Below are 17,172 nucleotides of genomic sequence, written 5' to 3' on the forward strand. Positions count from 1 at the left end.
CAAATATTCATAATTAAAAGTCCGGTTTCCGGTTTTTTTTTGGTGACGCTAAATTCCTTGATTTTTGAAAGTGGTGTAAATTTCATCGCATTTTGTAGATGTCGCTAATTTTAACGCGAGCGAAGCCGCAGTTTATTCTGCAGAATAAACTTTACTGATTTTAAACTTTTGCGTTGCATTGTACTAATGCGAGCGGCTCGCTTAAATTACGTTACGTGCGCATTTAATACCTGTATCTATACTAATATTATAAAGCTGAAGAGTTTGTTTGTTTGTTTTAATCTCAGGAACTACTGGTTCGAATTTAAAAATTATTTTTGTGTTGAATGGACCATTTGTCGAGGAAGAAAAAGCCTAAAGCCTTCCTGGATAAATGGCTGCGCACTATTGCATCGTATAAAACGCGCACTGCTCCGAGATTTGTGAATAATGGAGAATATGAAAAAAAAATCGGGGAACATTATTCATCCTTCAAAGATGCCCAAAATATCTATTCCACGCGGACGAAGTCGCGGGCACAGCTAGTTATTTATAAATTGAATAAACTTATTGAATTAGCCGTCTTGCCGCATTGTCACCTTCCTACCAGAAATTTCGGTAGCAGCAATGAAAGTTGAATCATAATTTGATAATTCAATATCGACAATAGGAGTGACTAATTGATAATTAACTATATTAAACCGGTATTATCGTTACGTCATACAGCTGAAAGTGGCTTTTCAGTCTATCCGAGACTGTGGGCTCTGTCTACCCCATGAGGGAAGACGTGACTACATGTATGTAAATCAACTAGTAGCTACATTTCCATTTTTTGTTTGTAAGAAGGTTTCTTCATTAACGGTGTAACAGAACTGCTTCTTAACTCGGCTATTTGCAGACTGTATGTATAATATAAATAACTTTTGTAAAAAGAGAACCGCCTCCAATAGATATCCAATTTTTTAAGACGATAAAATTTATAGTGTCTTCTCCAGTGCCGTGTGGTTCCAGGCACCAATAAAAAAAAAAAATAGGAGCACTACCGTTTCCATGGATGTTGTAAAAGGTGACTAAGAGATAGGCTTATAAACTTGGGACTATTCTTATAGGCGATGGGCTAGCAACTTGTCACTCTTTGAATCTCAACTCCATCATTAAGCTTAACAGCTGAATGTGTCAGTCGTTCAAAACTTCTCTGTCTACCCCGCTATAGCCGTGATTATTTCAATAAATGATAAAATTTCTAAGATTTTCTAAGTATCAAACATTTTCCTGAAAACCATACATAAGAAACAACAGGTCAAACAGAGAAACACCTTTTTTTTGAAGGCGGTTAAAAATGGCAGATTGAAGTTCAAAATACACTGTCAAAAAAATTAAGGTAAGAAATATATTTTTTATTATCTATAATTTCGTAGCTAACATATTTATGCTGTCAATAATCATGATTTATATCTTCGTCTCCTGGCACCGTCTTCGGTCTGCAACACGTCACTAGTTCCTATAACATTGTTATTCGGATCCGAAACTTCCGGATTGTGTTTTTTGCCACCTGAAATGGATTATTTATCAGATAAATTGATAATAAGCTTAAGATTAAAGGAATACTAGTTTCACGTCGCGAAAGATAAATATAGAATGCCATAGATTGGACAAAGTGGAGTGAAGAATGTTGGGAAGTTTTTCAGTTTTCAGATTTTTTGGTGTTTTTAAATGGTATTTACGTTTTCACAACTTTTTGTGGTTATTCTGAAGTCCATCGAGCACAGCTCGGTCATCCAGGTACTAAGTAATAATATGATTGTGAGTTACTTTTAAGTATTTCACAAATTATGATATTATTTGGTAAGTTTAAGTTGAAAAGTATATATTACACAGATATGTATGTATATGGACATTTGGAAAGGTTTTTTAGTCAGTCATGAAATATTTTTGATAATTTTCGTTTATTTAATGCTCTTGGTATAAAAAGTGAGATGAAAAATGGGAGAGAGAGAAAAAATAAGGAAAACACATACCGTCACCCAATAAAAGTTTAAATAAGACAGAAAAAGGGGCGTCTATAGTTAAACAGGCGATAAAGGATACGATGTATGTTAACGCAGCATACGCCAGGAATTTGAAGGTCTGTAACAAACGATTAATTTATTTTATATTTTTGAAAAGATTACAGCTAAAACCACAAGTGCATACAGTTAAAAATTTTAATAGCAAAAACAAAAGTCGTAAATATAAAAAAAAAAAACAAAAATTAACAATTGTCAATCTACTCTAAAAGAAAATTTGCTTGCTAGATGCGTTCTTTAAGTAATAAATAGTGGAATTAAACAAATCCATATCTAAATCGTGCTCAACATCATTATTCATTTTGGTATACTTTACATTTTACACATACTAGATTAGAAAGTAAGATGTGAAAATATTTGCCTGCAACCTATTTAAAAAATATATTCCAATCCCTTGGTCGGCTTATACCTACGACTTGCGCTGATAAAACAACGGTATGACAAACACAAATTTGGCTCTCAAACTTTTTTAACATTCCAAATATTATTCGATTTTATCACTAACTAGCTGTGCCAGCGACTTCGTCCGCGTGGAATAATTTTCCCCGTTTTTTTTCACATTTTCCATTATTTCTTTGCTCCTTATAGTTGCAGCGTGATGTTATATAGCCTAAAGCCTTCCTCGATAACGCAAAAAGAATTTTTCAAATCGAACCAGTATTTCCTGAGATTAGCGCGTTCAAACAAACAAAAACTCTTCAGCTTTATAATATTAGTATAGATAAATTCATTTGACTTATGTCAAAAGTAACTTACATAAGCCGAAGGGCAGAAATATGATGGGGTCAGTGCTGTGGAGTTTATTGCATGTTGCAACGGATAATGGAACAAGTACATAGCGTAAGATAAACGAGACGGCAGCTTCCAGATATCCAGGCACAGAAACCAGTTGATCGGCCCTGAAAATAATATTAATAAACTAGCTGTGCCCGCGATTTCGTCCGCGTGGAATAGTTATTTTGGCCATCATTGAAGCCCTCAAGTATTAATAACTTTCCCCGTTTATTTTACATTTTCCATTATTTCTTCGCTCCTTATAGTTGCAGCGTGATGTGATATAGCCTAAAGCCTTCCTCGATAAATGGTCTATTCAACACAAAAATAATTTTTCAATTTGAACCAGTAGTTCCTGAGATGAGCGCATTCAAACAAACAAACAAACTCTTCACCTCTTTAGCTAAATGCGAAAGTGCGGTGTGGTTCCCGGCACCAATACAAAAAGGAATAGTATCACTCCACATCTTTCCCATGGATGTCGTAAAAGGCGACTGCGGGATAGGCTTACAAACTTGGGATTCTTTTTTAGGCGATGGGTTAGCAATCTGTCACTATTTGAATCTCAATTCTATCATTAAGCCAAATAGCAGAACGTGGCCATTTAGTCTTTTCAAGACTGTTAGCTCTGTCTACCCCGCAAGGGATTTCGACGTGATCATATATATGTATGTATAAATGCGAAATTAACTTTGTCTGTTACACTTTCGCACCTAAACCGCTCAACCGGCATTGATAAAAGTGGAGAGATAGAGTAGACTCTGAGGAAGAGTCTACTTTTTATAGCGAAAAAAGAACCCACGCGGACGAAGTCGCGGGTGAAAGAAAAGAAAAAGTAAGAATATTATTTGATAAAATTTCGTCCACCCATTGTACCTTCCATACAGATTGTGTTTTGTACAATAAAGTTTCTTTATATAAAAATAAAGTATATAAGTGCCGTGTGGTTCCCGGTACCAATTAATAAAAGAATAGGACCATCTCGTTCCTATGGATGTCGTAAAAGGCGACTAAGGGATACGCTTATAAACTTGGGATTCCTCTTTTAGGCGATGGGCTAGCAACCTGTCACTATTTAAATGTCAATTCTATCATTTAAGCCAAATAGCTAAACGTGGCCTGTCAGTCTTTTCACGACTGTTGGCTCTGTCTGCTCCGTAAGAGATGTAGACGTGACTATATGTAGGTATGTATGTATATAAAAAGAAGTTTACCTCCGTAACCATGAACACAGGCGAAAATGATCCATCCTAAAGCTACAGCCCAAACAGATTTGCCATACGTGTTCAAAATAACGTCCACAACAGAATTATTCCATGTTGGCCGCATTACTTCATACACTGAGTATATGAGCAGCCCGAAGAGCGTCAAAGAACAGGCCCATAGAAGCAATACAACACCCTGTAAATAAATAGAGGATGTTGCAGCAGCTAACAAAAATATAGGCCATTTTACTATTACCATATACATTATTTGGTGATTATTGTAGTTTATTATATACTAGCGACCCGCCTCGGCTCGCACGGGTGCAAAATTATAAATGTTATTATACATAAAAATCTTCCTCTTGAATCACTCTACCTGTTACAAAAAACCGCATCAAAATCCGTTGCGTAATTTTAAAGATTTAAGCATACAGACAAACAGACTAAAATAGCGACTTTGTTTTATACTATGTAGTGATATTATATTAAAAAAATAAAACATTATTTGGTGATTAAAAAGTGTTAGAAATAAGTACATTTATATTGGCAACACTGAAGTCTATGATTGACTATTTCTAAGTTATTGTTTGTCTTTGGTCTTTCCCTTCTCTTCCCAAGACGCAACATGGCGTAATGTGCTCTTACTTTATTTTGTAGTAGGTAACAGTAAAATAATAAAGAATGTAAGGAACTACGACTTTTATTCAGAAAATATAACAAAAAGAATAAAAAAAATTTATTACTCCATCTCCTTTCTTCGGATGCCAGTTTCCACAAATCATGTGTTTTCATTGTAGCTATAATAACAAATAAAAAAATGACAACATTAAGGGGTAAAAAAATGTGTTTTTTTTTTCTTATATTTTTGCTCAATTTGAAACGTTCAAGATAAAATAAAGGTACGTTACGTGTGCGTTTAATACCTGTAGTATTAAAAAAAATATATTTGTTAGGTATACTCGTATACGTACTTGAATTAAGAATTTACTTACGTAGTGTATTTTAGGCCTGCGCCCCTTGTAAATATTAAGTATGTATCCGAACACCATACCGACGAAAAATGGACCAGCTCTGGTGAATGTGTTGAAATAATAATTCTCCATGTAGTCTAATCGGGGCCGGCTGAAACATATTATGGGCGAATTAGAGGAATTACTTCATAGATGTGTTTTTGTATACAAAAGGAGGCTACTACAAAAGCCGTTGCCGTGTGGTATCTCAGTCTTTTCTCTTCTCTTCTCTTCAGACTTCTCTTCTTCTCGCACCAATTGAAAAAAAAATAGGGCCGTTCCCATGGATGTCATAAAATGCGACTAAGGGATACGCTTATAAACTTAGGATTCCTCTTTTAGGCTTATAAAATAGGCATTAGCATAGGCTTATAAAATTGGGATTTGTCCATTAAGCGATGGGTTAGCATCCTGTCACTATTTGAATCCCAATTCTATCATTAAGCTAAATAGCTAAACGTGGCCTATCAGTCTTTACAAGACTGTTGGCTTTTTCTACCCCGCAAGTGATACAGACGTTTCAATTTCAAATATTGTTTGATTTTACTATTAAATCGATTATCCGAATTTTCGATTATCCGAATAATCATTGGTTTTAATTGATTCGGATAATCGGGATTCTACTGTACTCATTTCACAGTTAGGTATCTACTCTTATAGAACATACATATGGTCACGTCCATATCCCATGCGGGGTAGACAGAGCCAACGGTCTTGAAGACTAAATGGCCACGTTCAGCTTTTTGGCTTAATGATAGAATTGAGATTCAAATAGTGACAGGTTGCTAGCCCATCGCCTAAAAGAAGAATCCCAAGCTTATAAGCCTATCCCTTAGTCACCTATCTAGTTTTATTAAGTTCATATTGGATGAAGATAAACTGACAATAATACATTCGTAAAAAGTTCAATTACAAACACATCTGAGGGGTTAGTGCGAGTTTTACTCGGTCAAACGCGCCGAGCAAGTAAACGCGAGTTTGTATGGAGTTGCATTGATGCCACCATGTTTCCACTAGATGGCGCTGATTAAATCACATACAGATTCGCGTTTAATCTATACTAATATTATAAAGCTGAAAGTTTGTTTGTTTGAACGCGCTAATCTCGAGAACTACTGGTTCGAATTGAAAAATTCTTTTTGAATAGAACATTTATCGCGGAAGGCTTTAGGCTATATAACATCACGCTGCAACTTTTAGAAGCAAAGAAATAATGGTAAATGCAAAAAAAAGGGGGAAAATGATTCATCCTTGAGGGCTTCAATGGTGCCTAAAATAATTATTCCACGCGGACTAAGTCGCGGTCACAGCTACTTATTACTAACCTGGTCACAATGAAATGTCCAGTGAAATCTTTATAAGCATTATAATACGTGGTTGTCCCGTAAAGGACGATCAAGGTGGCTGCCAGAACGATCCACGCTGTCTTCCTGCTTTTGCTTAGAACCCAGAACAGGACTAATGGAGACACGATGTGGAGCTGTACGTCTATAGCCACGTACCAGGAGTGGACGACACACTGTAACATACAAACACACAATCACATTCTTATCCCTTACAGGGTAGACAAAGCTAACACAAAGACAATTTTGAAGGTAGGTACTAAAAATCTTTTTCGGCGGTATACATACACACATACTACGTTTTTATCCCTTGCGGGGTAGACAGAGCCGAAAGTCTTGAAATGGCCGAAAGGCCAGGTGTATGGCTTTAAAATTGTATTGAGATTCAAATAATGACAGGTTGCTAGCTAAGTGATTTGTTTCTTTCATAACTATGTACTTACTATTTTCTTGTTACTGTGTTAATTTCTATGCAATAAAGATACGGCAATTTGACGACTTTGACGGCCTCTGTGGCGCAGCGGCAGTACGCTTGTCTGTGACACCGGAGGTCACGGGTTCGAATCCCGGCCAGGGCATGTTGATAAAAGAACTTTTTCTGATTGGCCTGGGTCTTGGATGTTTAACTATATAAGTATTTATTATAATATATAGTATCGTTGAGTTAGTATCACGTAACATAAGTCTCGAACTTACTTCGAGGCTAACTCAATCTGTGTAATTTGTCCCGTATATATTTATTTATTATATTACGAACAAACAAACAAAGATTATATAACACACCATATTCGAAGGTGTAGCATAATTTTGGATATGCAATAGCGTCGTCCACCAAAACTCCTTGCAGCTGTGCATATAGTCGGCCATAGTGTTCCAATATGGTCCATCGAATATCCTGTTCAATAGGGAAACATCGAGAAGAATCGCCAAAGCCAAAAGTGGGAACAGACGAACTAATCGATTCAGGTAGAACAGGTGTAAGTTTTGCAGCAAACGCTCTGAAACGAAAGAGGTACGCAGATATAAATTCACGTCTATATCTCTTTGCCGTGTGATTCCCGGCACCAACATAAAAGAATAGGATCACTCCATCTCGTTCCCATAGATGTCGTTAAAGGCGAATAAGGGAAAGGCTTATAAACTTGGGATTCTTCTTTTAGGCAATAGGTTAGCAACCTGTCATTATTTGAATCTCAATTCTATCATTAAGCCAAACAGCTGAACGTGGCCTATCAGCTTTTTGAGGACTGTTGACTCTGTCTACCCCAGAAGGAATATAGACTTGATTATATGTATGTACGTATGTATTTATGAAGCTTAGTTAAGAGTCAAATTACATACATATAGTCACGTCTATATCCCTTGCAGGACAGACAGAGTCCACAGTCTTGAAACGAATGACAGGCCACACTCATTTAAGAGTCGAGTACGTTAAGAAATCATTATACTTACTGCCTGTAAGTTTCCCAACAGTAGTATAAACTAATAGAAGTCCGGTCATCATGAAGAATGTATCTACGGTGTACGGCGCGGATGTCAGCCACAAAGCCTTGGCAGATAACGCATACTGAAAACATAACAATTTGGAGTATTTATGTTAAACAATGAAATAATGGTGGTTTAAAAATACTTAGAGCCGTGTGGTTCCCGGCACGAATCCAAAAAAGCATAGGATCACTCCATTTATTTCCCGTGGTCTCCATTTATGTCGTAAAAGGAGACTAAGGGATAAGATAAGAGCGAATAAAGGTAGACAGAGCCAGCAGTATTAAAAGAATAAAAGGCCCACATTCAGCTGTATGGCTTAACGATGTAATTGAGATTTTTAATAGTGACTGATTGCTAGCCTATCGCCTGTAAGAGGAATCCCAAGTTTATAAGCCTATCTCTTAGTCGTCTTTAACGACATTCATGGGATAGATATGGAGTGGTTCTTTTTTTAAACCAGAAACCACACAATACAAAAAAACATATCTTACCTCATAAAAATCTAAAACATTTATTATGAAGTTTTCAGTAATGAATGTGTGTCCTATGACCACCCAGAGCATAGCTATAGACCTTATCCCGTCTAGACACGGCAAGCTGTTAGGATGAGACGCAAAACTGGTCAGTCTTTTGCCATTTGTATATAAAGAGAATGACCTCAATAGTACATTAGCTTGCTTCGGATCTGAAAAGAAAACCAAAATAAGTAAAGAAAGCCATTATTATGAAACCGAAAATTTCCAGACAATTGCATATGTAATGCATCGCAACAACAATAAATCAGAATATTTTTCATCTTTATCAACATCACACCGAAATGGCTCACAAATAACATGTTTTAATGTTTAAATTTAAATGTAAATTTTCATTATATTTCAAATAATCTATTGCAGGGTGTAGAATAAGAAATTATTTCGATACTAGCGACCCGCCCCGGCTTCGCAAGGGTGCAAAATTATAAATGTTATTAGGTATACATAAAAACCTTCCTCTTGAATCACTCTACCTGTTACAAAAAACCGCTTCAAATTCCGTTGCGTAATTTTAAAGATTTAAGCATACAGACAAACAGACTAAAATAGCGACTTTGTTTTATACTATGTAGTGATACATTTATCCCCGATTTATTTAAATTTCTTATATTATAACATTTTCATAAGACATTATTAAGAAACAATTTAGATCCTCACCAGCAGCTAAGTGGGACTAAAGCTACCGATTATCAGGCCTGCAGATAAAGAAACCTTCACCATTCGTACCGTGTCCAGAAGAACTGTCTTCTGCATCTGTCCCTTGATCCAGTCATCTAGCAAAAGCCTCTTTGAATGATGGCGAGACTTCGCTATCAGGCCATTCGCTGACACAACTATCGGGACTATGATCGTGAAAATTACATCCCACAAGGCGGTTACCTTGTGCCGTGTGGTTCCCGGCACCAATACAAAAAAGAATAGGACCACTCCATCTCTTTCCCATGGATATCGTAAAAGGCGACTAAGGGATAGGCTAGGGATTCTTTTTGAGGCGATGGGCTAGCAACCTGTCACTATTTGAATCTCAATTATATCATTAAGCCAAATAGCTGAACGTGGCCATTCAGTCTTTTCAAGACTGTTGGCTCTGTCTACCCCGCAAGGGATATAGACGTGACCATATGTATGTATGTAAATACGACGACATCAAGTTTGTTAGCAATAACGCTCTTGGCCAAAATGATGGACCGATCCCAATAGACCCCGTTATGACCATTTTCAAGAATAGACGTTGTGTTGTTTAATTATAGTATTGTATAAAAGTTGTAGTTCTCTATTAATTATTTTACTTGCTGGTATGTTAATAAATAAATAAATTAATTACAACCTCAAAGCCAGGAGGCTACTTAGGGTATGCCTGTGCAATGATATACCATTAATCCTATTATTATGTAATCAGATAAAAATGTTTATTAGATAAAAGTATTCTTATTTATCAAATCTAATTCTGTGGTGTATCTGAAGACGTATACCTTTGATAATAGAAACAAATAAGTAGTGAAGGTTAAATGCTTTACCTAGACATATATTTTATCATAACTGATTTTAAACTATCGCGTTGCATTCTACTCGTACTAGGTATTTATCAATAATGCACGTATTAAACGTGCGCAACGTACCTTCATTTTATGTCACAACTAGCGACCCGCCCCGGCTTCGCACGGATGCACAGCCGATACTAAATATATCTCTATTAGAACTAACTAAAGGACCGCCCGCAAAGCGGCTAACTAAGTCTCCGGCAAAAGTGTCACTTCTGCCCTGTTGTTTTAGGATACATAACAAAATTATTATAGAGCTTCTCTATAAGCAATATTTGATGTTGCAGAGACTACCTCTTTCCATTTGCCACGATCTCTGCACACTGCCTTCGCTTTATCCACATTCATAACTCTCTTCATGCAAGCTCAGCGGTTTTGGGTGCTCTTCATTCATTATTATATACCTATATGTAACTGACGCCCACTTCGCAACGGGCCGTGCAGCAGAAATCGTAATATTTTAATTTCACCACAACTTCAAAACCAAACGTCCAATTTTAATCATTCAAAGACCAAATATTATCTACATAAACTGTACTTATTGATGAAATTATTTATTTTGATAAGGATTAATAGCATCAGTAAAAAAACGCGTTTAAATGTAGACCAAAAAAATTCAAGATTTATTAATAAAAATGTGGTTGTTGTGCCTCACTCTACATAGATAGGTATAGTGTGTCGCGGACTTTTTTTGTAGATATTTATAAGATCTACAATTAATTAAAACATTTTATGGTTCTATCTTTTGTAGTTTAGGCAGCGTACGCAAAATAAGTAACTTTTTGGTTGATTTTTTTCAGTTTGTGTCCGAAAAATCCAAATATATTACGGAACCCTATTTTTTTCCAAAATTAAATATAGTCTATGTTACTCGTGGATAATGTAGCTTTCGAATGGTGAAAGATATTTTAAAATCGGTACAGTAGTTTTTGAGCCTATTCATTACAACCAAACAAACAAAGTTTTCCTCATTATAATATTAGTGTAGATAATCTTCGGAATTGTTGTATTTTATCCGTTATGTGGGTAATTTTTATGTAGTATAATAGAAAAATAATAAGTAATCAAGTACTCAATCAATATAATGACTACCATAAGAAACTCTTGGGTTACTGAATGACTAACAGACAATGAAAAGCTTAACTGTAACCTAACTTGACTGGAAGAGATCCCATCATGGGATAAGTCCGCCATTGCAAGTGATTTGTTTCTTTTATATCTATGTTCTTACTATTTTCTTGTTACTGTGTAAATTTCTATGCAATAAAGACATTACAAACAAACAAACAAACTTAAACTTGTAGTTGAACTTAATATGGCATGTTTGTGCCTTAAAAAATGAATGAAATATTCCGAAATTACCACGGGGAAGGAAATAAAGTAGATTTTTATATGTATATGTACTGCGGGCGGAGTTTCGGTCATAATGTAACTCGTTAATTTTAAACCAGATAGGTAAGTGGTACTGCTCATTGTTTTTTTTTGCAAATTGATTAAGTTCCAACGGTTTATGTGGACTTTCCGTTTGACAAAAAAGTGAATTATTCAAAGAACTATTATATCAGGATTAGCAAGGTCGGTTATAGGTATTCCCATCCCAAAAGGTTATATATCTATTGATTAGAAGTTAAGACATCAATAGCTAGTTTTATGATAAAATATTATAAGATTTAGATATGAGTGATATCACGGATTTAAATAAAGTACACATAAGTACAAAGAGTTAGAAATATCAAAGATTAGGCTGAGACTTCATCCTGCGTGGAAGCACTTTTCATCGGAATTTCCTCGATTTATTTGCCGTCCGATTCTTGTTTTAAAGTGCGTCGTTGCTCGAATCGGTAATAATATCTATAAACTATACAGCTAAGTATGGCCTTTCTTTTCCAGACTGTTGGCTCTGTCTATCCCGCCAGAGATATAGACGTGATTATATGTATGTACCTCGATTTTATCAAGTAAATTCATGATAAGCTTTTACTTCGAAATTGTGTGTCATATATTCATTCGTCATTTTAATTGGCGATTATGCATTCATCAACAGTCAAATTTGATCTTATCTACTTCTACAGAAAAGAACATATACAGTACAGTCATCTGCAGAGGAAATTTACCCTTCTGTGGTTTTGGCTTGTGTGTTCGATTAAATTATTATTATTATTTTTTTTAAAAAGTAAATATTTTGTGGATTTTATAATTTATAAAGTTAAGCGTGTTCATGATTTACCATGTCCTTAAATATGTAATAAGATTCGACAGACTGAATACGTACAATATGAACTCTGTAGGGTATAAAATTGAAACGGCAAGCGGTTTTGAATATTAACAGGAGATACTTGTTTCTCTGCCGTTGACTGTACATTCCTACTACATACATAGAAACATATTATCACGTGTATTGAAAAGACTGATTTGCCACGTTAAGCTGTTTGGCTTAATGATAGAATTGAGATTCAAAGAGTGACAGGTTGCTAGCCCATCGTCTAAATGAAGAATCTTAAGTTTATAAGCCTTAGTCCCCTTTTACGACATTCAAGGAAAAGAAATGGATGGTCCTTTTCTTCTTTCTGTTGTTGTCGTGAACCACACAGCATTCATACTATTTCACGGATAATAAGACTTAAAACTTAATTATAAATATTATTTATTGAAGTTGTTATCGAAGCTTACCTTGCTTTTGGATAAATGTATGATTCACATCGTAACTTGTGCTCAGTAATGTAAGAAGACCTATGAAAGATAATATAGACCTGAAAAGAAATTATATTTAATAATCACTAGGTATTAAAATAATAACGTTTTAATTCTTTATTTAATGTTCTTATAATATTTTTACTTCACTTGTGCACACATTGTATGATATGGCAGAGGTCAGACGGGAGTCGCTTTATGTAAAAACCAAACATACTCTTCACTGGATCATGATCAAAAGGTGACCAAAATCCGTGCTCCTCTCCGAGAGATAGGGATATAACTAGGATTCAGGCAATCTGTCACTATTTGAATCTCAATTCCATCATGAAGCCATACAGCTGAACGTGGGAACTTTCAGTCTTTTCGAGACTATTGGCTCTGTTCATAAATATATAGACGTGACTATATATACGTTTGTATGAAGGAAGAAAAAAAAAACAAAATTCTTACACAGCCACATAATCCCCAGCAGACCAAGGCTTGTCACCTGGTAGTCGACAGAAGTCTTCCTCAAACTGGAACCCTATTGACGTGAGGTTGAACAAAGCAGATGTCATGGCCTGTTCTACTGAACACGGTCTGGGAATACAAACAGCTAGACGAAATGCTCTGCCTGAAAGAGGGTTATCTGGGGCTAATGACCTGGAAGGGAAATAAGTTCATGAATAATAGACTTGTTGTAATTCTATTAGTGAACAAACTTAAAAAATAAGATAGATAGACAAATGAAACTCTTTATTGCACCATAAGAGTAAAACATACAAAACAGCACAAATTAAACAGATAGAGATATTACAAAGGCGGGCTTACTAATGCAATCTCTTCCAGTCAACCTTTGGGTGGAAGGAAACCAAACAGGAGATTGGCGTTGGCGTAGAGCAAGATAAATAAATGTTAAAACATAATAAAATGCACACAGAATATATATCTATATATAATACATATACAATGAGGTGGTTAGTTTACCATTAATGGCAACACAGAAATATAGGATTTGTATATTTAATGACTGTACTAACGTATATATATATATGTATATATGACTGGCAACCTGTCAGTAGAAGTATGAATCGTGGCCTAATCATTCTCTCTTTTCAAGACTGTTGGCTTTGTGTACCCCGCAAGGGATATTGACTTGATTATATGTATGTATGTATGATTGTATGTATGATTGTATGTAATGACTATACTGATGGTATTCTATCTTGAAACTTTAAGTACCTATTTAGCATCAAACCAAATTTGTGAGACTTAAAAAAAAACCATGGCGCTTTGCCTTGCTCGCTCGAGATAAATTTCGAAAGAGCGAACGAGCTATTAATTTTTTATTTTATAACTGATAAATATTACTCAAGAAATCATCGTTACTTGATAATGTGATATGACTATTATATTACAATATAATCAAAGTACTACTTATAATATGTACCGGCTTATTGATTTGCGGATCACAGATCAATTCAATTTGTAGAAATGTTTCAGTAAACCTTAATTTGATAAAAGAGAGATTATATATATTTTTTTCCAGTAATAAGTAGGTATTTATCCTTGTTCTTTATGAATAATTTTGCATTTTCATTATCTATTTGAGGGTTTTGTTGTGTCAATTATGTTATTTCTTGTAGCAAGGTTTCTCTGCAAATGTTGCGTAGGTCAGACGGGAGGCGCGTGAAACATCGCTGTTTCGCTTTTTATTATGACGTGGAACGGGACAGAAATAGTTTATCGTGCCATGCTAGATCCGCTGTGCAGCGTAATGTTACAGCGCGGATATTCTGCAGATCTCTTGCAGTTAAGTAACTAAAGTCTTCTGACTGAGTTTATAATTTTCTTGGTAATTTTTCACGTGATAACATATAACCTGACAGGGGATCGTCCCAAGCCGGGACAGGTGGTACAGAGATAATGAGCATATCCACAGCCGTATAGGCTGTCAATATAAACAAAAGGTGCAAGTAAATACCTAATCGTTCGCTATACCAGTATTTTACCAAATTGGGAATATCTCAAAAAAATAACTGATTTTGTTGCCCCATTATCTTAAAAATTCTATTGACAGATCACTATACACCTTTTAAATTTTATTAAAATCAGACCAGCAGTTCGACAGTTGTCAAATTACTAACTTACATACATACATACAACAAATTGATTTTGCCCCAAGTCGATTGGTTGACGTCACTATAAAATAAATATTTACCTTTCGTTAAAGTCATTATCTAAAAAGTTGGCCGCGCGCAGTATTTCATAGATCTTATGGGTCTCCTTAAATTTTTGTTCCAGTTCGGTCTTATTGTTCATCTTTGTGGAAGGCCTTATCATTTCAAAAATGTCTAAATTCTGATTAAACGGTACTCGTATCATGCAGTACTTTCCTTTTATTTCTAAATCTCCTCTCGTTTCGTCGATTCTCAGACATTGGTGATAGTTTCCAAGATCTACTCCGTTGCCCATTAAAACACCTCGGGGTAATCTTAATCCCGCATCTATGACTGCAATAAATGTAAGTATTTGAATCTCAATTCCGTCATCAAGCCTTAAACCTAGCTGAACGTGGCCTTTCATTCTTTCAAGACTATTAATCGGAAAGAAAAGAGTTAACAAATCTCTATAATTTAATAATTCCTTTTCTTACTGTCCTCCATACATTTCTTCATAGTAATTTTATTAAGTGTATGTCTAACCCCTCTTTGTAAGTACACACATATTAATAATATTTATATTTATGTTAGTTTATTACAACAAATATATTTTTATATGTACGTCTTTTATTAATAGTTAACTATTATTCTAAATATTATTCTTCCTAATCGCACCAAAGAGAATTTCTCTTTAATGATATGTTCTTGTGGTTGCCTGGAAGAGACTTCATAAGCTATTTTTGTTATAATTCATGTGGATTTCTCTATTTATCTAATCTCGAAAATACTAATAAATAAGGCCACGTTCAGCTCGAAGGCTAGTGGTGGATTATTAGGGAAGTTGAGTATCTATTGTAATATTTGTAAATTAAATAAGAAAGATGTTTGTTTGTCATTTCTCATTTGATTGATCTAGTCTTACTGTTGTCAAAATTAAATATATGTTTTCATTCCCTGCACAACTACTAAATATTATAATTTGTTCATTAATATTTTGTATTCCATTAAATATTTTAAACTAGCTTGCTCCGGCAGGAATTACCAGCCTATGAAGTCTCTTCTATTTGTCTACCAAATTTCATCACAATCTGTTCAGAAGTTTTTTAATTTATTCGTCTTTAAAATCTTTTATCTTATTATTAGTGTGTGTGATGCATACAATCATAACATCATTCCTTGCAGGGTAGACAGTGTCAACAGACTCAACAAGACTGAAACATCACATTGAGCTACATGGCTTAGTGATGAAATTGTGTATTGGATGCGTTTAAATATTTAAATTGTATTGGTGATGATTCTTTAAGCTGAGGAAAGCAAAATTACACTATCTCAGATCAATCGGATCCTATATACTCGTAATTTTTTACCTCAACAACTTATAATTGTTGAGGTAAAAACAATATAATTGGTTAAATGTTTAATTCTCTATAAAAATACTTACATTCCAAGTTCAATAATAAATCAGATTGCAAATATTCAACCTGACGATCACACTCTTCATCATCCAACACATCTTCATAAAGCGCTTGATCAAAAACTGTATTCGGATTTTTAAAATCTAAGCGACAATTAACACCACTTATAAATACAAAAACAACATTAAAAACTAGAAATTTCATTTTTCTGTTAGTTTTACTTAAACACCGATCGTATGTCAGATCACTAAAGTATTTTGTATGATCGTTTCAAATTATTGTATTTGATTTTTATTAATTATTAATCTTATCTAATCGTACCTATTGTTGTTTATTCCTACATCACGTTAGTGAGTAAAATTGTGATAAAATAAATAATCATAATATTAACTCAACTTTATAGAATTTAATCGAAATTCTATGTTATATTCATATTAATTCTTTATAATCACGCCAGTGGAATTGGCAGCTTGTTTAATAACAATACCTTATATATAATACTAGCTGTGCCCGTGACTTCGTCGGCGTGGAATAGTTATTTTGGGCATCATTGAAGCCCTCAAGGATGAATAATTTTCTCCGTTTTTTCACATTTTCTATTATACATATTTCTATTGCAGCGTGATGTTATATAGCCTAAAGCCTTCCTCGATAAATAGTCCATTCAACACAAAAATAATGTTTTAATTCGAACCAGTAGTTTCTGAGATTAGCGCGTTCAAACAAACAAACTCTTCAGCTTTATAATATTAGTATAGATAAGGATCATATATAATCTTGTTAAATAATCTAGCCGTTTGCCGCGAACTTAAGATCTGTCGTACACTTACATTTTTATAAAATTGTTAATATCTCAAAAATTCCTGAACCGATTTAAATGCTATATGAACCAAAAAATTCTATTGACAGATACTACAGACATTATAAATTTCATCAGAAACAGACTAACGGTTCGAAAGTTAAAACGTTACCAACATAAATGT

The 17,172-nt window shown here is 34.6% G+C and overlaps 1 protein-coding gene across 1 annotated transcript; it reads right to left on the minus strand.

The window, feature by feature from the left end:
- Positions 1-1,355: 1,355 nt before the first annotated feature.
- On the minus strand, positions 1,356-16,451 carry LOC132902515 (nose resistant to fluoxetine protein 6-like). The gene is made up of 13 exons (XM_060947900.1): positions 16,216-16,451; positions 14,834-15,125; positions 13,084-13,275; positions 12,610-12,689; positions 8,357-8,550; positions 7,830-7,944; positions 7,161-7,375; positions 6,360-6,553; positions 5,017-5,146; positions 4,034-4,220; positions 2,802-2,944; positions 1,998-2,106; positions 1,356-1,531 (listed from the first exon to the last, which is right to left on the minus strand). Exons 1-13 carry the CDS (start codon positions 16,391-16,393, stop codon positions 1,422-1,424), a joined length of 2,139 nt encoding a protein of 712 aa, XP_060803883.1. The 5' UTR covers positions 16,394-16,451; the 3' UTR covers positions 1,356-1,421.
- Positions 16,452-17,172: the final 721 nt, after the last annotated feature.

Source organism: Amyelois transitella, chromosome 14 (genome assembly GCF_032362555.1).
Source record: "Amyelois transitella isolate CPQ chromosome 14, ilAmyTran1.1, whole genome shotgun sequence".
In the NCBI taxonomy this organism is placed as follows: Eukaryota; Metazoa; Arthropoda; class Insecta; order Lepidoptera; family Pyralidae; genus Amyelois; species Amyelois transitella.